Source organism: Neolamprologus multifasciatus, chromosome 15, assembly GCF_963576455.1.
Source record: "Neolamprologus multifasciatus chromosome 15, fNeoMul1.2, whole genome shotgun sequence".
Lineage (NCBI taxonomy): Eukaryota > Metazoa > Chordata > Actinopteri > Cichliformes > Cichlidae > Neolamprologus > Neolamprologus multifasciatus.
In genome coordinates this window covers 29,037,327-29,062,321 of record NC_140453.1, presented here as the reverse complement: position 1 = coordinate 29,062,321, position 24,995 = coordinate 29,037,327, and the positions used below count along the sequence as shown (strand labels likewise).

The following is a 24,995-nucleotide window of genomic DNA, read 5'->3' as shown; positions in this document are numbered from 1 at the left end:
TGTTTATTATAAGACTGCATATTTAATGGACCTGAGAGGTGTGATGATCAAATAATAGATTCATACCCAACGAAAAAGCAAAAACAGACAAAACAAGAAGTTACAAACTTAAATTTTACTGAATAAAGTGAATAAATGTCTTTCTTTTAAGTAAAGAACTATATTTTCTGCATATTCAAATTGTATATTCCACTTTTATACTCACTGATCCAACCATCTTTAGAAACCCATTACTGGATGGTATTTAGGAGTATATTGAACTTTTTGTCAAAGACTTTGTCTTTACCAGTAGTTGAAAAATATTTATCGTACAAAATCCCACAGCCAGATGTTTCGAGCAGAGCCTTATGTGTTAAGTACAGATCATTATACTCTTTGAAATAGGGATGCACTGATACTGATACTGGTATCGGGTATCGGGGCCGATACTGTAAAATGTGTGTGTACTCATACTCGTAAAAGTTAACCGATACCATGAACCGATACCAACTTATTTCATTAATCAGAGGGTGGCTTGTCATTTCTGTTGTAGTTTTTTAGATTGGCCACTAGGGGGACATCCCGCGCTAAACAGGCACAGGGTTAGACGAGTGAGACTGGTGGCTTCAGATAAAAAAGAGAAACTGGAGGCTGCTGTAGCTAGGCTAAACAAAATGTCAGCAGTGTGGTAAATGGTAAATGGACTGGTTCTTATATAGCGCTTTTCTACTCTGTCCGAGCACTCAAAGCGCTTTATACAGCTAATTCATTCACCCATTCACTTCTAAGCTTAAGTGCTAAGTATCTAACATTCATACACATTCACACTCCGATGGATGCATCGGAGAGCAACATGGGGTTAGTATCTTGCCCAAGGATATTTGGCATGCAGACTGGAGCAGCCTGGGATTGAACCACCGACCTTCTGGTTAGTGGCTGATTCGCTCTGCCACCTGAGATACAGCCACCCCGCAATAATTTAACAGAAGTGCTTTTTTTTCACTTGAATTTTTTTTGTGGTCATTTTTATTAATATTTTATTTTTTATCGGCAGAGAATAAAATAAAACCTGTCTTCCAATTCATCGCATTTGTGTGTGTGTGTGTGTGGTAGAAGTATAAATTGGTATCATTGCATCCCTACTTTGAAATGTCATTTTACTTTGTATTAACAGTAAATTCAGTGTATACAAGTTTTATTAAAACCAGATTTGGAAAAATGTAGAAACATTTCATGCTCCTTAAAAAAAAGAACATTTTTACTCATGTTAAAAATATAAACTTGTGCATGCTCTTTCCTGCTTTTCCCTGTGGAGCCTTTATCATCACTTTCATCCCAGATTTCTGCTTGATGTATAGAAACCATTGTTTTCAGTGCAACGTGACATAAAAGAAGGTGAAGCTGTTTTGTATTACCCGCCCCATCTCTCGGAGTTTGGTGAGCATCACTACGATGGTGGAGTTGTGCTCCCACAGCATTCTCCAGAAGTCCTCTGTGGTCTCGGCTAACGGGCCCTGGGTGGCCATGTAGGCTTTCTGCTGCCTGCAGATGGAAACAGAGACACAGAGCCTGTGTTTACTCCTCTGGGCTGCAGCAGCTCTGCTGCTATTTGGCTTCAGTTTTCTTCCACTTCAGCTCTGCTTCAGAAAATCACTTTGTTTCTTTCTGTAAAGCAAAGTGACAGCAGTTAAATAATCTCACTGTTGCCCACTCATGTTATCATGAAATGGACAGAAATCGAAAAGGTTTAGTTTGATCTGTCAAGTTCGTACACGTACAGTCCAATGAAAGCAAAGAAATATCTTTATTCTCATCTTCTTACCTGATTGTGATTCAGTAAACTGTGTATGAGTTGCTGAGCCAGATAATCACCAGCTGCCCCAAACTAATGTTACCTGCTTTTTATGTCAGTTAATGATAGACTCACTGCTCCCAAAGAGATCTGTGACTTGGTTTTAGGAGTTGGGGGTCTGGGTATTTCGGGTGATGACCTACTTTGCCTGGCTGGTTCTTAGACACATAAGCTGATAAATAATACCTTAGAAAGAACGTGCTCCATTAAAATGTGCAATGGATCAAGTACATCTGCCTAAAATGCTCATTATGAATTACAGTCATGGTTTTTCACAGTTTGTGACACTGCAAAAATAAAAGAGTTAATTTAGCTGCGGCTTCACCACATCCGGATAATCTGGGCAATGACATCCCACAAGTGTTGGACGAACCTCTCAGGTGTTAAATATTTAATTTCACATCCAACTTTAAAGAAAGTTTGATGAGTCAGCTGCTTGCTAATGTGTGCGCTGATTTTTAAATAGTTTTGCTTGAACACATCGCCTTTTTAACAGCTCTGTTAAAATGACAGATGCCACCCCAGCTGCTCCGCCGGCTCCAGGCGATCCTCTGCAGCTGGACACCACCAGGGGGCAGTGTTGACGCATATAACAGTGGGCCCAGGTATTTCCCACAGACTTGCATGCCTGGGTGTGTTTCTGTTATCTGTATATATCAGTGCTCTTGTGTGACACTGGTGTTGGAGGCTTTGTTGTTTTTGGCTACATGTTTGTCCTCCTCTCACGAGCAGTGGAGCTATTATTTCAATACTCCATAACACAACAACCAAAATAAATATGGGAACGAAAGCTGCTTATTTTGATGCTGTCACTTTACCTGCTGAGCGCTGCTGCCTGACTGAAGCATTTAACCAGCAGCAGCTGATCCTGCCTGGCTAAGTTCATTTAAAGCCAGATTGTTGATGAGCACCCAGAACAGTTTGAACCAAATGTTACTAAACTGTAGTAGCCCTGACCCTCTAAAACAAAGGTCTGAATGTTAGCATATATGCTAATATTCAGACCTGTGTTTATAAGGCTGGAGTTATTCTGCTTTTTCTCTACTGCCAGCAGAAAATCAAAAACCAACGTGTCTCTAAGAACTCTCTGGATGTTCATGTGAAGCTGATGTCACTTAAACCTCCTGGGATTGAATACAAAACTTTGGATGCTGCTTAAGATGTAAATAAAAACAGTGTGCAATCATTTGCAGGTTGGAAGCCTGAAAGCTCCACATTTTTATTCTTGGAGTAGAGTGGCTTTGCATGATTTGCAGTTCAAAATAATCCTTATTTACATTGTTATTATTATCTTGGCTTAGCCCCCCTTTAAGGCAGCTTGTATCTAAATGGATGACTAAGGCTTTAACAACATGTGGTGCAGCTTTTGTCACTATATTGATCTAAACTTAGTCTAACATATGTATAATATGTCGTGTTACAGGGATGATCTGATATCGTCGTGTTGGTGTTGATCCTGGATCAACATTGCAAGTGACCAATCACAGTGTTGTGACGTTATTCTTTGGCGCGCCAAGCCATTCGTGCATTTATGAAGTTCCAATGTTGCAAGGACAATATCAGTTCTGCTTAGCGTTTAGGGTCAGGGTCCGTTGATCGGCGGACAGAGGCGGTTTCTCGCAGCTTAAGTACAGTTTTTTGTTTTATGGCGGTTTTTCCAAAAGTATGACGTCACAACACTCTGATTGGTCCTGGAACAACATTTACTATGTTGATCCTGGAACAACACCAACACGACGGTCGTGCCATCATACAGAGCCAAGAGCAGAAAGGGTGCAGCAGTATATGGTCCTTATTTAATACACCATTAACCAGGAATTATCGCATCCCTGTGCTGTGTGATGGGGCCGGCAGCTTCCAGCACTGCTGAGGTATTATTATTACCAGGTTGTTTTACTATCTGCCTTCAGCTTCTCTGTTTTTGTTCCTTTTCTAAGGTTGAGTATTTCTCATCTTCCTCACACCACAAACAAATGACGGGCTAATCAAGCACAGTAATAATTTGGTCAGTGAAGCATTTGGTAGTGATTTTGGCACCGTGGGCAGGTGTTGGCTCCTGCTGGACAAAGAAATTTCCATCTCCATAAAACTTGTCAGAAGATGGAAACATGAAGAGCTCTAAATACCAAGCTGTGTTCACTCTGGACGTGATAAAACACAGTGAAGCAAACAGCAGATGACGTGGCATCCCAGATCACCAAAGAAAAGAGGACTTTGACCTCTGAGCAGTAATGCAGCTTCAGTAATGGAGCCTCTGATTCAGGACTGTGACTGTAGCGCCTTTCTTCAAGACACTTGTGTGTGACAGCTGTTAATGTTCCTCACTGAACTACTTATGAAGCGCTCCCAAATTCTTGACAATCCACAAACATCTGTGGTCATCTCTGTCGCTTGTATTAATGATCTTTTCATGAACATACTTGCTGCAAACAGCCTTTTGAGCAATGACCTTCTGTGGCTTCCTGTCCTTGCAGAGGGTGTTGATGATCATCACCTGGACAACTTTCAAGTCAGCACACTTCACTGTGATTGTGGTTGTGTCTACTGAACTGGACTGACAGATATATGGTTCAGCAGCCTTAAATGAAATATTTCAATAATCTTAGATACTAGATTTTTGAATTTCCTGAGCTACAAGCTATAATCACTAGAAAAATTAGCATTTCCTGCGAAAATGCTGTGTGGATGCCGTAACGCTGAAGCTGTCTGCTGAAAATAGCTGAAAAAGATGAAAAGTTGCAAAAATTGTATGGCGGTGAAGAAACTGAAAATTCTGCTGAAAACAGGTGAAGAAGCAGAACTTTTTGCTGAAAAGTGGTGAAAAAAAATTGTTGCCCTGAGCAGGATTCGAACCTGGCCCTCCTAGTCTAAAGGCGGCTACTCATCTCACTGAGTAACTCATTCTCACAAGAAAAGAGATGGAGAGACTGACAATTCTGCTGAAATGAGCAGAAGCTGCTGAGAATTACGCTGATAAGAGGTGAAATGGTTGAAAGTTCTGCAGAAAAGAGATGAATCAGCAGAATTTCTGCTGAAAAGAGTTTTTTTTCTGAAAATAGCTGAGATTTGTGCTGATAAGAGGTGATAAGGCTGAAAATTTTGCAGAAGGGGTGAATAAGCAGAATTTGGGCTGAAAAGAGGTGAAAATTCTGCTGAAAAGAGTTCAATCAGCAGAATTTCTGCTGAAAAGAGGTGAAAATTCTGCTGAAAAGAGTTCAATCAGCAGAATTTCTGCTGAAAAGAGGTTTTTGCTGAAGACAGCTGAAAAAGCTGGGATTTGTGCTGAAAAGTGGTGAAAAAACTGAAAATTCTGCTGAAAAGGGGTGAAAAAGCTGAAATTTGTGTTGAAAATAGTTAAAAAAGTTTAATTGTTAACTGAAAGAAATGTTGCCATAAGCGGGATTTGAACCCGGGCCTCTCACTGAGCTAAAACACAGCTCAGCCCGGCGAGCAGAAACAAGTGACCACATTGGTAATGTGTTCCATTCATTTCAATGGGCAAAAATATTGTATAAAAAGCCTAATATTTTAAAAAGTATAATAGTTAAAAGTACAAAAAGATATAGCAGGAATAAGCAGAATCTTGTGAAATTTGAATGGTGAAAATCACACAAAAATTGTGGAAGTAGTTAAGCAGCAAAGAACAGAACTTGAAGAATAAAGTATAAATTTTGTGGATGCCTTTGAGAGCATCCACACTATTAAAACCTTAGTTTGTATGTAATCAGTATAGCATGTGAAAGTTTATCTTTTTGAAATTATGAAAAAATATGAACCAGTTAAAATTCTACATGAAGCAAGAATTTCAGGCACAGAAACGAAAGCCAAATCAATAACCCAGAAAAGTTAATAGATTTTCCATTAATATTAGACAAATTAAAGCATTTCACAGTTAATAGTGAGAAAAGTTAATTAAGCAGGAAGCAGATTTCACTGCTGTAACTTTGACTCATGCAGAGTTAATAACATTGTGCTGTAAGCATTCGCAGCGCAGTAAGTAGGAAGAGAATGACTAATGGTGAAGCACAAAGACGTCACCGGGCATGTCCACTAATCATCATAATCACGTGCTTTCCCCTCACCTTAATCTATCCTAATCCACGCTCCGCTTTTTAAAGGCTGAGCTCAGCGAGGGATGCAGCTCCCGAATCTCACTTCGCTCTTAATTACCGACACAGGAATTAGAGAGGAATTACACGACACCCCTGCCTCTTTCCGTTGCCTCCCTTTGGTGGGGGGTACTCAGGGGACTTCATTAGGTGCTGGGAGCCAAAAACAACACACACCCACCCTGCATGTAAAATGGGAAGTCCTGACTCATTAGCCACGGCTTTCTGTGAAACTTTCAATAAGTGTTTTCATAGAAGAGCCTGTGATTAACGTGATGTGTGACAATATCAGTGCTAATGTTGTGAGAGACATGTGTGTGTTTATGAAATCATGACATGTTGTGCTGAATGTGACTGAGAGTCTGAGGGACACTTATGCTCCTAGGCTAGTGTCAGAGTCACTCTGTTTATCGTGTTTCTGGACAAAGATTGAGGAAAAGATTTTATAAAATAAACATCATGTTGTGTTCAGTTTAGAGACTGTTTACCAGGGTGGTGCACTGAGGGCACTCATCGATAACTTTGGAGTCATTTTCCAGCTGAAATCTATACAAACACAAGTTGTTTTTTGCAGCCGACGACCTGCCGGCCATTTTCACCTGTGCTTATAAATAAACAGCACTGTCCAAACATGCTTTCTACACCTGAAGTGAGGGGAGGTGACTGACTGTGATAGTGCTCAGTGATGCATCTCACAGCTGGAAGCTTAGTTAGTAGACTGAGGGGGGGTTTGAATCATCACTTGCCGTCGTAACTTTCAGAATAAAATCTGAGCAAAAACATGAAAGTTTGTGAGTTTAATTTTAGCCCAAAGCTCAAGAGACCAACTTTGTATATCCTGAACCATATAATCATGTGATCATACGAGTTCTGGCTAAAGCTGTGGAGACGACTCATGTTGTCACATAATCTACATCGTAGAGCTCCAAATGCAGACTACAGGAATAAGTAATATGAACCATACAGACTGCATGTTCTTCAAATCAGCGTTACTTTGAATCTCAAATTCATGCATGTCTTTACTTTACTGTTTTATTGCAATGTCGGTGTTTCCTTGATCCAAGAAGACAATCAAAGAAACTTAAACTGTTTTCATTATGTTTTTGCACATAAAAGTTGATAGAAATAAGAAAAGCACTGATCAGATACTGAGCTATGATCACACAGGCACTGAGCTGAGTGTCACCTCAGTTCATTTCCCTTCTATAAAGGCAGAAAACCCTGCAGATTTCTTCACGTGCAAAGACAGAACATGGACACAGGCAGCAGTCGCGTCGTGGACCTGTTCCTGTAATCAGTTCATTCCTCTGACGTGTCGCTGATCCCAAACAGCCTATCCATTCACAAGAGGTGGAAAAAGTGGGAGAACGAACAGGCCTGTCAATAAAACCAATTTGTTTTGACAACTGACACAACAAAGGGATGTGAGGCGGTGAAACACCGGACTCCATGTCAGCCTGTAATTTAATGCTGTCAGTTGCCACAGAAGGTCCACCCCCGGCTCATTAGAGGTGCAGCAGCTGAGCAGAAATGCTGCGGGCTCACCTGTACCCGTCGATGAAGCTGGCATTGATGTAGTCAGAGCCCTCCACCCCTCTGATCGGCTGCAGGCAGACGCGAGTAGACTCGAAAGGCATGATGTTCACCAGGCGGTTCTTGAATTTGTTGCACGGCAGGTTGGCACTGATGAATCTTGAGGTATGTGCTTTAGAGTTGGCCAGTTTCTGCAGAGACAGAAGAAAGGACAGGTGATTGCAGCTACACGGCAGCATCCACCGTCTATCATCTGCCTCTGCTCTTTATAGTGCTAATCCAGTGTGGCGCGTGAGCAAGGTTGTTAAAGGGCACGAGGAGCTAACGTTCGCACTGATGCACGAGAACGATGCACTTTGAGACGAGCCTTTTTTTCTCCGACTTCAAATGAATGTCGGATACTGTCGTGTGCTGAAGCTCATCCTGAAGATGCTGAAAAGTCAAAACAAATCCTGAAACATTTAGCGTGAGCCGACAGGCCTGTGACAATGCAGATCAAACCAGACAAATAAGATGTTTGGATGCAAACCTAGCTGCACGAATGATTTCATTCTCAAATGTTTCTTTTCAGTGTCGGTGGGGAGGAGGTGTTTCTTTACCGACAGGCACTAATGTGAGACCTCTGCACTGCAAATCTCAGAATTGCTCGACAAATAAATTTGCATGAACTGAGGAAACCTAATCATGCTCTGTTCAGATTTACAGCCTCCCTGCTTGCATTAAAAAGCAGCATAACACTGAATGCTGGGCATTCCCCCTGCTGCAGGACAGAAACTGCACTTTTGCTAAAGCGGTTGAAGACAGTGGATTGCTGCAGATCATCCCGTGTAAAACCACCTAACCTAACCTAACCTGGCTCTTGCTCTCCCTCTGCAGCTCCCTCCACTCCAGCCTCATCAGGAGCTCAGAAGTTAAGCTTTAACAACTTCTCCTCTGAGAAGAAGGAAAATCTTCTGCCTTTGCTTGCACTTGAGTATTACATTTACTTAAATTTGGAGAGACTGTACAAACCAGGCCATGATAGCTGCAATGTTTCGTAACTGATTCTGACTTTATGATTTAAAATCTACCTAAAGTAGGCTGGATGGACATGAGTCGTGCAGATCTCCGTATGGTTGAGTTCAATGATCCATCCACCCAGCCCCAAAACCTGTTTAATATTTTTCTCTAGATGCATTAAAGTGTTTATAAACCAATCAAACTATATAGAACCAACTAACATTTTGTTTATTAATCTGAATACCCTGAAATTGTATGATTTAGTTGAATATAAAATGGCACACATAATGTATAAAGCACAAAATAACTTGCTTTGCCCCAGTACTCAGAAGCTGTTCAAAGTCAGAGAGAGTCAATATGACTTAAGGGGAACAGATTTCTTTAAAAAAAACAAGATAAGGACAAATATAAAGCAGAGATGTGTTTCTGTTAGAGGAGTTAACCTGTGGAATCGTTCTGACAGTGATTTAAAAAGGTGGAGTTCATTTTCCTTGTTTAAAAATAGAGTATTAGAAAAAATATATATATCAAGAATGAAAAGAGCAAAAAAACCAACAAAAAAAACCCTCTTGATGCTTTTGCTTTGATGTAGTTACTTATCTAAGGTGGATTTTTTTTTTCTTGTTTGTTTGTTTTGTTTTGTTTTTGCTTTGTTTTATTCTTTGCTTCGAGCCCTGTGTACAGGAGCTGCATGCAAAAAGATCTTTTGTTAAAGGGTAATAAGCAAATGCTTCAGCCAATACCTTTGATTAGCCTTGTCTCGTGCTTTCTTGCTTTGTGGTCTTTATTCTGTCTTCACTGAGATATTTGAATGCTAATCAATAAAACATATCACTCACTCAAGTGTTTACATGTAGTGAATCTGACTCTGACACTGTAAATATTCTTAATTTGCACTGAAACATGGTAACACACAGTGTGTCCTGTACATTGTTATGGAGTGACCTCCAGTTTACAGTGAGTTTGCACAACAGAGTGAAAAATCCCAGCAGAAAGTGTTTGTGTTGGACTCCTATCACCTTCTCCTCAGAGATGATCCTGAAAAGCCTGTAAGAAACTGAAGGTGCAGCTGCTCTCTCGTCTTTTTCCGTGACTTAAAGTGCGTCATTGAATCCAAGCACAGTCGAGGCAGCTACTCTATGTGTTTAAAGTGCTTCCTTAAATATACTGAGTGCCCATAAAGTCCAGATCTGCTCACCTTAAACTCCAGCTCCATAGCTGTCACCGCCTCTCCAGCGGGCACCTGCGTGAGCTTCTGGATGTGGGCGTACAGGTTGCGAGCAGGAACTTCTGTGTTGCCGCAGACCGCAGCTTCCAGCAGGGCCTCGTGGACGAATATGTACTGATCCTCTGTCTGCACCATGTAGTTCCTCTGAGCTCGCATGCACGTCACATGACCGTATATGTCCACCGACTTCTCGTGCTTCATCCTCTCCAACATGGCGTCGATCACAATAAAGCAGCCCGTCCGGCCCACACCGGCACTGAGCACAGAGAGGAAACACACGTCAGACCAGAGATCCCTGAGCGCTTCACAGCTTTCCCCTGACCACTGTGGCATTTCCACGGGTCGGGAGCATCGAAATCCTCATGAATACCAGTCAGACCAGTTATAAATGGGTCCTCGTGCCTCCATAAAGATTCACTGAGAGACGAGGCTGGCCTTTAACATTATGGCGGCAAGGAGGGGCTCATTGAGTCCACTTTTATGTCATTGGTTGATCAGGGTGATTTCGTTTATATGGCTGCTTGCTCTCAACGCTTACACGTTCCTGTCTGTCTGTCGTGGAGCTCAGAGATTCACGATGGACCTTAGAGTCTCTACACCTCATTGAATATTGCTCGGCTTGGATAGGCTGCTTTGTCCTTCTGGAGACACGAGCAGCAGTAAAACCTTCTTTTACAAGGCCATGCTTGGTCTTTCTTATTGACCCACACATGAAGGAAATTATAGATGGTTATTGTCTTTGGTTCAAAGACTTGTTCGTGCGCTTAAAGCTCACATTAAATTATAAAAAAGGACATTTTAACGGATCTGGAGGCAGATCGTTAAAGTTGCCTAAACTAGTCGTTCTGACACAGATCAGCTACGTTTCCTCAGTTTTGAACTTTTTGCACTTTTTACTTGTTTCTTGTATTTTGCCGTGTTCATAATTCGTTAATGACACCACTGCTGAGCTTGGCCAGGAAACTCTTGTAAAAGAGATTTTTAATTTTAACAGTAAAAAGGTAAATAAATGATGATATAAATTTAAAAAATGTGAGTTAATGGAGCTAACAAACTGCAGTCCAACATGGAAACTTGTTTTATTCTATTGTGTGGCAGAAGTAAAGAGATTACTCTACAACCCTGATTTTAGTGAATGGACCAAACTGCTATGAGCCGTTTGAAGAACAGTTCATATCCAAAAATGTTTTGGTTTGAACATATAAATAGGACAAGAGCTTTCAGAGTATATCATTGTATTATTAACATTATTTGGTTGCATCTACACTGTTGTGCTGTGGACGACGAGGCCCACAGATGCACTGCAGCATGTCTGCGGGTTTTAAAGTGCAGCTCAGGACCTCTGCATACATGCTCGTGTACTTATCGTGTTATAAATAAAATACCTGCAGTTTATATCTAACATCCTCTTATGGAAATATATGAATTCTGGATTTGTGCTGTCGAATTGGAAATGGAAAAGCCAGATACGGCTCTCTGACTTTATGGAAATGTAATATCTGTTCCATAAGGAAGAAATATTTGATTTTTGTGTCTAGATTTGTACAGTATGAGCAGATCAGTCGTTTGAGATGCAGAAAAAAGAAGAAAAATCGATTTCCTGCTCGCCTTAGAACAGTTTCCATCCTTAATGTTAATAAATGGGTATTTTTTAATCACTGTTATTTAATTATAAATTGTTAGTTAACAAAATGAACAAACATAATAATGTGTAGTAGTTATTAACTTGTTTGTAGAACATTATTGTAAAACTGCATCTGATTATTAAAATGATAAAAAAGCAGTTTCTGTATTTTTAAATTTAATTGACTGTTAAATACAAAATAATGAAAGTTCCTGATCAGTTAATATAAGGTGAGAGTACAAAATGAAACATTTTAAGATTTTACTTTTTATGTTGTAACTGGTGTTTTATGCTGGTTGATAAAAAACGGAGGAAACAAACATCCAAAAGCTGCCGCGGCACACGGGAGTCCCTGATGACAGCTATATGTCACTTCCTGTTTCTACATGACCTTCAGCAGTGTCCGTTTTTGAATTTTAAGCTGACTTTGAAAGGACGGCAGAGGAGAATGAAATCACAAGGGAACAGTTTGTTCGTACGATGCATTCTTCATGCGTCCAGCATGTGATTAAAACGAACCTTCGACGAGAGCAGACTAATAAAGAAGAAAGAGTTCTGCTTGCCAAGAGAGATAAAAGCGAAACATTTCCAAGACAAAGAAAAGCATATAAACGATGTGATATTATTATTTTTTTCCTCCCAATCGGTTGCAGCAGATGGCCCCGCCCCTCCCTGACGCCGGTCCTGCCACAGGCTTCTTCCTGTGAAACGGGAGTTTGTCCTTCCCACTGTTGCCAAGTGCAGGGAATCATCTGACTGTCAGGCTTTTCTCTGCATTATTGTTACATAAAGCAGCTTTAGGCCGTTGTTCTGATTTGGTGCCACATAAATCTGGTGGAGAAGTATAGATGTTTATAGATGTTAGAGTCTGTGTGTTGTGTTTACTTTGCAGGCTCAGCTTTGTGTTTGGCTCTTTCTGTATTTTAGTATTCATAGTTTGGACTCTGATACTCACAGACTGGCTTCTTTTCGTTTCTCTGAGCATGTTTCATTATTTTTTTTGTTTGTGGTTTTGGTTTATTCCATTCTTATCACCCTCAGTGTTTCCTCACTGTATGTTATGTTGTAGTGTGATGTTTGTTTCTTTAATAGTCCTTCTTTTGGCTATTTCCTGATTTATTTTGCCTTTCTGATAGTTTTACTTCTCCTCTGTAAATGTCCTAAATTAATTTTGTCTTGTTACTGTCCTGTGTTCAATTATCCATGATTATCTCATGTGTAAATCTATAATCAAGCCCTTCCCTTTCATCCATGTCTCAGCATTTCTCTACCCTCCCTGTGTGGCTTGTTCGTCTTTCCCCAGTGGACTTACTATTTTTGGTTCTGTGCATTAACTTAATAAATGTGCTTTTCTGCATTTGGGTCCCTTTTCCTGCACTATATGACAACACAAACAGGAAGTGACATCCCTCCAGCATAAGGGACTCTGTTCCCTCCATTTAAAGACAAATAAACAACACTTTTTGTGAAATAATGTGTTGTTGGCGATTCTTTGGTAACAGGAAGGCTGTGCAGTATTCTGATTTACAGAATCAAACACATTTCTGTTCATTTGACCAACTTAACTCATTCTTGTAAACAGATCAATGGATTTCAATTATAAACCATGTTGTGTGTGAACACATGAGACCACGGTGAGTAACACACGGCCACATTAGGGCGTAGAGTGAAAGATGCACAGCAGTTGTTTTTCTGCAGTTTCCTCCGTTTGCTTTTTCTTTATTACAGGTTGGAGTGTGACTAAATGCAGTATGAGCTTTAGATACTGAAGTATTTCAGTGCTACACTTTGAAATCACTGACCCCACTTCTTCACAGAAGAAGTGGTGTGAAGGTCCTTCAGACAGCAGGGAGGGAGCATGCTGCCTACAGAAGACTGGACTGGCTTTTCAGATCCTTGCCCCTGTTGTTCCTTTGATACGTCTGGTTTAAAGCTCCCCACATCAGCTGGGTTGGTAAACACGAGGGTGCTGTGTGCAGCGTACCAAAACACTTTGAAGGATTTCTGTTTTCTTTCGGCACAACACGTTTTCTTTGATGGGTTAGCTGTGAAGAACGTTCAGCACTTAAAGCAAAGTATTTAAACAGAATCGCTGCTCTTGGCTTAAAGGTGTTAGTGTGCTTTGAACAAACTGGGCTGCGACTTATTGTCCAAGCATGTCTGAAGGCAGATTAATGTTTACACTGGAAATTGGGGTGAAAAGGCTTCTGTGAGAGCTTCCTCCAAGCTGCATCTGTCTGCCTGATTCACCTCTAGGACTTTGGTGTATTTGCATTTGTGTTCATAGAGAAATAAATTGCACAAATGCAAATGTCAGGACGTACCAACAGTGTTTAAAACTCACTGTAATCTTCGTTCTAAAATGATGGCGCCATAGCTGTGAAAAAGGTTCAGCAGCTTTTATAACAAGATCAATGTTAGCCTGAGACAAAATGAAAAATATTAGAAATTTAGGATAATATCAGACTTCAGCTACAACGTTCTCACACAAGACCTGAATAAATAAAAGAATGAATTACTAAACAATACAGATCAACAGATGGAGACAGAAAACAAAGCAAATAAGTATATTAAATCAATATCACACAGAGTAGCTGTGAAAACCTTGCAAGATGCAAGAGTGTGCATGTGCCTTACAGGGGCTGGTTACTGGTTTGAGAGTTGCATACACGAAGATGGTTTCCAGCAATGTCACATGACCTGAAACAGTTTTTGAGCATGCTGCAGTATTTGTGTTAATGTAAGATAAGGTCTACCTGCAGTGAACCACCATGGGTCCAGCATCTTGAGGATTGCAGGACTTGATTCTGCGTAGAAAGGCCAGTGTTGGGGTCGGATACTCAGGCACTCCATGGTCCGGCCAAGCCAGAAACTGGAACTGTCGAACTTCTCTTTTTTCACTGGAGCCGTTCTGTTGACACATTTACTCGTAAAAACAGACCCAACACACTAATGTGATCACGAGGCGAAAAGATTCACTGGCGTAAATTCAATTATCTGAATGATTAATGCAAGAACTTCTTATTATGCATCACAAATGCACTCTGAGCTGCACTCAGAAGCACACAAAGTGTCCCTGGTGTATGATGACGTTTTGATAGCTTTATCAGTGACAAACATAATATCAAGCACACCACATTTTTTTTCCAATTCAGGCACCAAGGCCACAATCTGCTTAGACCAGGGGGTGTCCAAACTGCGGCCCGCGGGCCAACTGCGGCCCGCAAGTAATTTGATAAATAGAATAGAATAAGGCCGCACTTCAACTTTTGCTTGAGTGTATTGCACTTCTTAGTTTTAACACCAGGGGGAGCTACTGTTGATCAAGGCAGTTGCTCCACCAAAAAGGACAATCACAGAAGAAATTTACCTCCAAGTTACTAAATATGTCAGAACCAAAGAAGCGAAAAGGTAGAAAGTGAATGCAGAAAATTTCAGAATATTTCTTCAAAGAAGTCAAGGGGACGTGTGTCTGTTTGATCTGCACTGAAACTGTGGCAGTTATGAAAGAGTATAATGTACGACATCATTATGAAACCAAACATCAGGCCTGTGCATCCGACACTGGTGCTGAGAGAGAGCAGAAATTAAAGCAAAGGGTAGCTCTCCTGCAGGGTCAGCAACAGTATTTATTCCGTACTCAAATTGTCCAGGAAAAGGCTCCAATAGCAGCTATGAGGTCGCCCAACTCATCGCGAGACATGGCGAGCTTTTTTCAGATGGAGACCTCATGAAACACGGCCTCGTTAAAGTCACTGAAATAATGTGGAAAAAGTGCAGGACTTCAACAACGTCAGCGTGTCCAGAAATCCAGTCGTGCGACGCACTGAAGACTCGTCAGCCAACATTAAACTGCAACTGTCTGATAAAGCTGCGCTTTTGATGTTTACTCCATCGCATGTGATGAGAGCACTGATGCATTTTTCTTGTTAACACACAGAGTACACACCGCTGTGCACAGCGCACGCGCAGGGTCAGCTGATCTCATCTGATGCAGATTTGCTCCTTGATCAAGTGACATTTGATTTTTGCCACGACTGGCGTCGGATCAGCACCGCGGCTGGACGGCCCGATGCCCAGCGCAGCTGATACTCACCAGAATAATTTACTAAAATGATGCACTCCTGTTATTAAGTCCAGTTCAGTCTGTTAATGTTGATAATCGTTTCAAACGAACGTTAATAGATGTGTTGCTGAGCCTAATAACTTAAATAACAAGCTTGAAATGTGCCCGTCCATCTTTATTGTTTTTCTCTGTGCTGTAAATCAGAAATCTGAGGCTGTTCTGAGAATGAGCGACCAAAGCTTTTTCTGAATAAATCAATAAAGATCCATTTATGGAAAGCTGTGATGAAGGCAGTTTTGTCTTTAATTATATTCAACAATATAACACATTTGACCACTTTTAAGTGATTTTTCTAACTTTAATACAGTAAAGTTAAGCTTATATACCTAATTTCTCGTAAGTGGCCCCTCCTATATTTTTATGTATGTGGCCCTCAGTGAAAAAGGTTTGGACACCCCTGGCTTAGACTCTTAAGTACTTTCTAGACAAGAAAGAATATTTTCTATCCTTTTAAAGCTGCGGAAGCCTCAATCAGCACGGAGTGCTGCAGGGATGACCTTTTTTGTAGGCCAACCCAGAAGGTAGCATGTCTTTAGCATCCCAATGACTTCTTTGTCAGTTCCTTATACAAAAGTATGTGACTTTTGGATTATCAGAGAAAAAAGGTTCTGTGGGAAACACTAGTTTATAATACTTGCACACTGGTGAGCAGAATTAGGTCGATGAGCTGAAGACGTTTTGTGATTTGCAATTGCGAGAGTTCAGCAATCTGTTTGTTAAGTGATTCAATTATGATCCTGTTTCCATTTTTCCTCGGATGTGTGAAGCAGTCTCAGATCATTTTACTGAGATTGAAAGAATTTGGACTTGTTTTAGTTCTTTTTATGCTTCAGCTTTTATTTGCTTTTGAACAACGAAGGATCTGGAAATGACTGACGAAGCGAAACTTAACAAGCAGATAAAAAATGACAGATACTTAGTTTATTACTATTGGTGTTTCATTTTTCTACATATTTTTTATATGTCTACTGTTGGTGAAAAATAGTGACTGATGTGATTTAACCTCCATCAGGCGGTTGCCAAACTGCATAGCATAAATTTAGAGATAGGTTACAGTTGAGCCGTCTGCTAACGAAGCTTAATCTCAACTACAGAAGATTCTAATTCCTTTATGGAGTAAAGTGGACTAAGATGTGACGCTGGCTTCCAGCCATACCACCCTGAACACACCCGGTCGTGTCTGAGCTTGGAAGCTAAGCTGGGTTGGTCCTGGTTAGTGTTTGGAGGTCGCTCGTGCAGCTGTGGGCTCAGTAGATAGAACTGGTCGTCTACTAATTGGAAAGTCAGAGGTTTGATCCCTGATCTGCAAGTCAAAGTATCCTTGGAGCAGATACTGAACCCTGAGTTGCTCCTGGTGATCTGTGTAAACGAATCAACAGCAACATGGTGGTGTTACCTTATAGAGGGCAAACGTCCTCACGCTGTACGTAGCCAGCTCCAGTGTGTCCAACATGGTCACTTGAATCATCCCGTACGTCTCCGTGCCTCGACTGGGCCAATACTGGTCACATTTCACCTGCAAACAGAGACAAAGGACGATTTAGCTCTACAGCCAGTGGTGTTGGAAGTGGAGTAGGTGTTGATAGAGAGATCGGTTGGTGCAGTATCTGCAGTGATGTGACTGCTGTGCTGGTCTCAGCTGATGAAGAGTAAGTCATCTCCATGAAGAGATGGAGATGACTTACCTTTGGCCTCAAGCTGTAGACCGTGACTGAAAGAACAGGATCATATATGCACATGACTGAAACAAGCACCTTTCTAACGGTGTCTGGTCTCAGGTAATACCTTGGTATCCCTCTGGAAGAGCTGAAAGAGGGGGCTGGGGAGAGGGAGGTCTGGGCATCTCTTCTGAGATTGCTGGCCTGTGACCTGGACACCTGAAATGTGGCCCTTATTTGCAGTGTTTTGGCCACCGTTGGTCTAAACTAATGGTGTTGACTAAGGGTAAGTTTGGCTTCCTCAACTAAGTTCCACTGTAGACGGTGGAACTTGTGGTGTTTGGGGCACATCACATTTACCAGGCCTATATCAAAGCTAAAAGTACCATAAGTAGTCTAGATGAGGCCCAGACGTACATGCCATTGGGATACCTTTTTAAACACATGAACTACCGGCAATATCGGGAGAGTTGGGTCGGGTGATAACCAGATTAGTTTTTTCAGCCCGGTGTGATGATGTTTAGATTCTCTAATGTTCCTCCATCAGATAATCACGAACAAGCTCAGGGCTGTGATGCCTGTGTGGAAACAGCTTCTACAGAAAGTAGTAAAACAATGTCTGAGACAGGCGAAGTCCTTATGCATGCTGCATGTAAGAATGGAGAACTCAATGCTCTGACCTGACTCTCCTGATGTATTCATTCCTATGTGAAAATGGATTTGAAAAAGGACTCAGTGATTACACCATAATCATAATCGTAGACCTTACAACCCCAAGCTTGCAGGATGATTTACTTCACATGGCCCCCAAATGATTATTGCTGAGGAAGCTGCATGTAATAACTAATAAGAGAAACTCGTTGGTGTGTCTAATGGCAGCCTCTGATTGTATAACCTGTAAATAATGGCAGGATGTGTTCATTTGATTGTGGGCCATGCACATTAGCAGGAAGTGTGGACAGACAGGTTGTCACCTCTGCTCTCAGGTTAGAGAGCGTCTAATATTTGCTGCTGGTCGAACCACCGACGGCTGTTATTGGCTCTGGCAGAGGGCCGATGGCCACTGTCACAAATAGTAATGGCACAGTGCTGTGGCACTCAGCTCTGCCCTGTGGGTGTGGAGTTATTAACAGTGAGAATGAGGGTTTCACATCATTACTCACATGAACGCCGTTTCTACCCTGCTACCTGCCACGTGATTCCACAGGCGGCGTGCTGCTGCAGAGCCAAGCTCATCAGCGCTGCGAGTGAGCTACGTTCAGAGCAGTAAATCAGAGGATCGACAATCCTCTTCCAGCCTCCTGTCTTATATTTGTCTTCTCCTATTTGTAATGTATTTTCCATTGTGAGAGAATCAATGAATTTCATCCCGACAGCAACGTTGCTCTGATATTCTTAAATTATAGGTTGCAGCGAGCCACCACCTCTCTCCCTCCATCAGCTGGGATGATGCCTTTTTGTATGACTACAACATATTGTGTCAAAATCAATAACGCCTCTTTGAAATTTTCATCAAACCCCAAAATCACTTTATTTGTCTACATTTTGCTCTACATAAAAGCACCTCCACTGCACCTGTACGCTAACACGATAGTTAACAGGCAATGGAAGTAAAAATGAACATCAATGCTGCAGGAGAGGAGGAAGACCGAGAGCTTCGTTACTGAGTTTAAAGTTGTGTGTCACTTTGTATCCACATACCAGCAGAGATACGGAGCTGTGGATGGGAAAAGTCCTTGAACTGAAAAGAGGCAAACAGCTACAGCACAATAAGTTTCTTCAAGGCAAATCTCAACGTGATGGAGCTCGACAAGGAGCAACACAAATAACTGAGCAGGGATTTTTAGTGTTTTTGCAACTGATGCTCTTTTTGGGGGTCGCTTCGTGTGAGTGAGTGATATGTTTTATTGATTAGCATTCAAATATCTCAGTGAAGACAGAACAAAGATCTACCACAAGGCAAGAAAGCATGAGACAAGGCTAATCAAAAGGTATTGGCTGAAGCATTTGCTTATTACGCCAACCCTTTAACAAAAGATCTTTTTGCATGCAGCTCCTGTACACAGGGCTCGAAGCAAATAATAAAACAAAGCAAAAACAAAACAAACAAACAAACAAACAAGAAAAAAAAAAACCTTAGATAAGTAACTACATCAAAGCAAAAGAATCAAGAGGGTTGTTTTTTTGGGGTTTTTTTTTGCTCTTTTCATTCTTGATATATATATTTTTCTAATACTCTATTTTTAAACATATTTTTAAACAAGGAAAATGAACTCCACCTTTTTAAATCACTGTCATAACGATTCCACAGGTTAACTCCTCTAACAGAAACACATCTCTGCTTTATATTTGTCCTTATCTTGTTTTTTTTAAAGAAATCTGTTCCCCTTAAGTCACATTGACTCTCTCTGACTTTGAACAGCTTCTGAGTACTGGGGCAAAGCAAGTTATTTTGTGCTTTATACATTATCTGTGCCATTTTATATTCAACTAAATCATAAAATTTCAGGGTATTCAGATTAATAAACAAAATGTTAGTTGGTTCTATATAGTTTGATTGGTTTATAATTCTTATAGCTCTTTTTTGTAACTTGAAATTAGGAAGAGTGTTCGTTTTATATGCAGTACCCCATATCTCCAGACAGTAAGTCATATATGGAAGGCCAATTGTATGGTACACATGAACTTGATGGTTGAAGACTTTTTTGTACGGCAATGTTTTTGTAGTAGCAGAACATTGATAAGCACTCCTGCCTCACAGGAAGAAAGTTCCTGAAGGTGCTGCTGTGCAGATTTCCTCTGCCCGCTTCCTCACACAGTCCACAGGTATGGTGTCAGGTTCATCGGTGATTCTTAATAGGTCACATGCAAGAGTCTATGCTTGTCTGTCTTTCTGCATTAGTCATGTGATGGGGACTATCAGCTTGTCCAGAGTGTATTTCACCTGAATAGCTAGGATAGGAGATGTGGTCCATGTGAGGTTGATAATTAGGAAAGTGAATAGATGGATGAACAGAGGACTAAAGCAGTCTGGTTCACATACAGTCACTTACGTGTCGGCAACTTTGTGCACAGTTTGTAGTTTTCTAAATTCAACTGGACAGATTCCTTTAACTTTAACTGGCAGAAACTTCATGAATTTCTTCATAAATAAAACTGCAGCTGTTAGTGAAAAAACATTTACAGCTGTCAAGTACAGCAACTGTAACAACTCTGATATTTACTTACATTATAACGTTAAAGATTCCTAGAAGACTGCTCAAAGAAGCTTCCCCATTAATTATTGTTTTTAATTTTTAAACATGATGAATCTATTGCTTAATGGGCTACAGTCCACGGGCTGCTAGTTAAACCGTTACTTTATAAAAGCCTTTACTTGACTCAGCTGTGTAAGCTAATAACAGACCAGTTTATAACCTTTCATTTCAAACGTTTTTGAAAACGTAGCTGACAAACACCGAACTGATCACCTGCAGACAAATGGTTCATTTGAAGAGTTCGAGTCCGATTCAGAATTCATCTGAGCACAGAAACAGCATGAATGAAGGTTACAGATCATCTTCTTTTGAGAGTCTTCTTCATATACTTTATTTTTGTAATTATGTACCGAACCACGTATTATATATGGAATCACAGGGTTATGTGCTGGGACCACTTACATTATACATGCTACCCTCAGGGAGTATTATAAACAAAATCATACCATACAGTTTCATTGTTACAGATGACACCTTACATAAAAAGTCTTTAATCTTATCTTAAAGACCTCACAGTACCACATATTCCCACTTTGCTCTCAGCATGCAGGCTTGTGGTTCCAGAGCATTTGCAGTTAAATGGGAGGCAGCTGGGAAGCAGCTCCCAGTCTGGATTTGGGAGACAGCCTCTCTACACTTAAGATCAGGCTTAAAACTTTTCTTTTTAGATAAATTTCATAGTTAGGACTGGATCACATGACTCTGCATGCTCTCTTAGTTATGCTGCAGTAGGCTGCTAGTGTTCTGTTATTGCTTATTGTTGTCTGTCTGCATTAGAGCTGCAAGTCTGCAAACACAGGACGAGCAGAGCGTCCCTGCATGGTTAGACAGAGGTGTGCTTAGTGTTGATTATGTGTTTTTCATTGGAACTGCTGTAAACAGACAGAAAACAATGTTTTATGTCCATTAACACCAGCCTCTCTCCTTATTCGCACCAGCCTGCTGAACCTCAGCCACAGTCTGTCTCTTCTCCACCACTCCAGGTTTGAAATTTGACATCTTTCCCACTTTTTGTGCTTCTATTCATCTGGTTTTGTCTAAGTCGCTTGGTTTTGAGGTTGTTCAGGTTGTTCAGGTTTCAGATGCCCCATGCAGGAGTTTCTCCCACAGTATATAACTTTTTTAACCCCCAAAAAATAGCCCTGAAGGAAGTGCCAGAAAAAGCTTTATGTATAGGTTCAGGCCATAAAAAACTGTCTGCTACTTCCTGCAAAATTAATGGAGCTCACCCGCGACTTCTCCTCCAGGCGAGTCATCATAACGATGGTGCACGTCCTCTGCTCCCATACCATCCTCCAGAAGTCACTCAGCGTCTCTGGCAGCGGACCCTGGGTAGCGATGTAAGCGTTCTGTTTCCTGTACCCGTCAATGTAGTTGGCATTTATATAGTCGCTACCTGGAACTCCTTAAGCAAGAAGCACAGTTGGACATAATGAGCAAACAAAAACAAAAGCAGCAGATCAGAAAATGGAGGTGGACTACTGCTTGTTTCTCACCGTCCACGGGTGTGAGGATGACCCTGGAGTGGTCGTACGCAATAACATTTGCATAACGGTTCTTTGGCTTGTTGACCTCCAGGTTGGAGTGCTCCCAGGTGAACTGCTGTCCTGGATCAACAGACTGGACACACAAGCGTTGGGAGTGAGAGGTGTGTGAGAGAGCATCTTTACTCTGCAGGCCAATATATGTGACATCAATTCATCATCCCTCCTTCAGCCTGCAGCTCCATCACCTGGTTGATCTTTAAGCCCCTGAATCCACAATCCACTCCTAAAATCTCACCCACCCACCCACCCACCGGCTCGGTGTGTGGTGAATCAAGGAAAGCACTGAGGTGAGGTTTAGGACAATGGCCTTAGACATGTCTTTTCCCTTATATGAGACTGAACGATGGGGACCACTTGCATCATATTTCAAGTGAAGAGATAAGGACCTGTGTTAGATTTTATTTCTCGGTACCAACAGTAAGGCAGAGGCAGGAAAGCTCGCTGTGTTATATGAACCTGTGAGCAGACGCAGAGACTCACAGGAGAAAAAGCAAAGCAAGTTTCTGCTGAAGCCTGAATTATGCAAAAGTATAATGATCAGAGGCTCAAGAATGACTCATCAACTGCTTAAGATGCATAATTGAATCTGCTGAAATATGTAGTGCAGCGTCACAGCTTCAGGTGATGTTCAAAGCTGAGCAGGATGAAGTCAGTGAGTAACTACATCATGTTTGCTACCCTCATATCAACCTTTAGCTACATCATCATGTCGGAACAATTTCATTGGACAATTTACGTACAGATTTGAAACAGTAGTTGATGCATGGTTGAGCCAACAGAAAATATCATGTCAGAAGGAAATGATTGGATTACTGAGTGATGTTTATTGAGTCGAACCAGGTGCAAGAAGAAGGCACAAATACTACCAGCAACACATAAGAAGAGCAAGGTCAAGCCACATGTGCTGCTTTAAAGAAGCTCTGCAGAAAGTCTCTGTTTTTAACGACTCCACTGAGCGGCGTTTTGTTTATGCAGTCGCCCAACAAAGGAAAGAACCTCAGTTTAATGTGGGAGGAAACACAAATCAAATGAACAAAGTTCATTTTGACCTGATGAAGAAACCAGTGTCAGCTTTATTTGTTTTTAAGTTGCTGCCTAATCACCCGGTTTGGCTATTAGTTGGGGTTCAGTAACTTTGACAGGCGGACTTGAGGAACCTGCCAGTCTTTCAATTAGCGTGCGAGCCGTTCTGCCTCCTTTACCGCTGATATGAACCAGGCAGGTTTACTGCCTGTTAACAGTCTGTATTGATTGCTGGCTGTGAGCACAGGCACAGGTTTAACTGAAATGGCATTCTGCATACTGTTATTCTTGATTGATCTTTTATGCTCCAACTGCTTATCTCCCATCACCTGGAAAAAAGAAATCTCTCACACACACACACTTGTAAATAAACACACAGATACCGATGCACGGGGAAAATGAATCGGTGGCGAGGGCTCTAATATCCTGCTGCTTTTTCTCTTTCTGACTGGCTGCATAGCTGCTCAGCGCTGCGCTCTACAACTGATAATAATGACAATGGGGAAACAGGTTGAAAGCACATCTTATTTAACAGCCTGTTAGGTAAGGCTTCCAGTACACTGCACTGACAAACCACTCACATTACTGCTAATGTGCTCCGCCTACATGTAGATCAGTTACTGCGATGACAGCGTAATCACTGTCTGCGCTTCTGCAAACAAAAAAAAACAAAGCAGGTAAACACAGAGAGGAACATGCATGTGACAGGGTTCGCTCACACTCAGTGTGTGCACATTTAGTGGATTGCAATTTATAACTGATTTTCCTTTAATACTCTTAATCCCCCAAAACGGCACAGGCACACATTACATCTATTTTATTTCACACTGTTGTTCAAACATACATAAATGTGTTCTTTGTTCACATCTTCTACAACCAGGGTTTTCCAAGTACGCCTTGTTTGCTAATTGCAGCCCTCAGCGATGTTTTGTGCGGCTTACAGCTGAATGGAAAAAGAAACTACTATGAATGTCATTCAGTCAGAGTTAAAGTCACATAAATTCATGATTACGAATGAGTACATGTCAAACAATCTAACCTCGGTAATGGTTTAAACACTATGTATGTACAGAAAAACTGGTATTGGCAACATAAACCATCAAACATTAGCCAAAAGTAACACTTACAAAAACCAAATTCCAAATCTAAAGTGATTAGACTGACTGACCAAAAACATTATGGGAGATATGGACAAAACAGCCAACATTACTACAGGAGTTTTATGCTCCTCCTGCAGGCATGCATTTGGTTAGTGTTGATGTCGCCTGTGTTTTTGGTACTGTTTTAAACTTGCATTCACTGCAATGGCCACAAAAAGTTGAAAAAATAAGCTGCAAAACTATGTTTGAAGTCTTTATACTTTGTTACAGATACGGACATCTGGAGACTCGCTAGTATCATTCCTGTTACAGGTTCTTAAAGTCCACCTGAATTATGCTGCCTGGGTCGTGTGCATAGTTGGTGCATTGTACAAGCACACAGCCATGCTGACTGTCAGCAAAGACCAAGTAAATGCTCAGCGTCTGAGGCAGCCCCAGCAGGCTGAAGTATAAACTTTACTGTATGTGAAAATACCCCACTGCTCATTTGATACAGGAAACACTTGCCTGACACATTTATAATCTCACTGACTAGTTTCACGTCTTATTAAATATAACATGACGTTCATTTTCTAACTTAGGGTCTCATTTAGAGGAAAAGATAAGCTTCAGTTCGTGGCTACATTTTGATTGACTAGTCACTGCTGTATGTAATGTTTTTATTTACAGCTGGTGTAAGGAACATATCTTATTCCTGCAGACATTCAACATAGTTTTCTTTTTCTCAGTTTTCAGATTAGAGGTAATATCAGATGTTTTACTACTCTGTGTTTCAACTTTAGTTTTTTAACTAAACCCATAACCTGTCTTACTAAATTAAAAAAAAACCTTGAATTCACTGATGTCATATGTAAACTAGGGCTGCCACAAACGATTACTTTGATAGTCGACTAGTCACCGATTATTTTTGCGATTAGTCTACTAATCAGATCATCATCCATTGGACATAAAACGTACAGC

At 41.1% G+C, this 24,995-nt stretch overlaps 1 protein-coding gene across 5 annotated transcripts in view; it reads right to left on the bottom strand.

The window, feature by feature from the left end:
• Nucleotides 1-24,995, bottom strand: part of ptprfa (protein tyrosine phosphatase receptor type Fa) — a 381,399-nt gene that overhangs the window by 5,386 nt on the left and 351,018 nt on the right. For all 5 annotated transcript variants that reach the window (XM_085133098.1, XM_085133099.1, XM_085133100.1 and 2 more), the window contains 7 exons: nt 21,862-21,985; nt 21,595-21,770; nt 16,847-16,966; nt 14,081-14,235; nt 9,671-9,956; nt 7,486-7,664; nt 1,395-1,521 (listed from right to left, as the gene is read on the bottom strand). In XM_085133098.1, the coding sequence (XP_084989224.1) occupies nt 1,395-1,521; nt 7,486-7,664; nt 9,671-9,956; nt 14,081-14,235; nt 16,847-16,966; nt 21,595-21,770; nt 21,862-21,985 (1,167 nt within the window). The remainder of the gene's footprint in view (nt 1-1,394; nt 1,522-7,485; nt 7,665-9,670; nt 9,957-14,080; nt 14,236-16,846; nt 16,967-21,594; nt 21,771-21,861; nt 21,986-24,995) is intronic.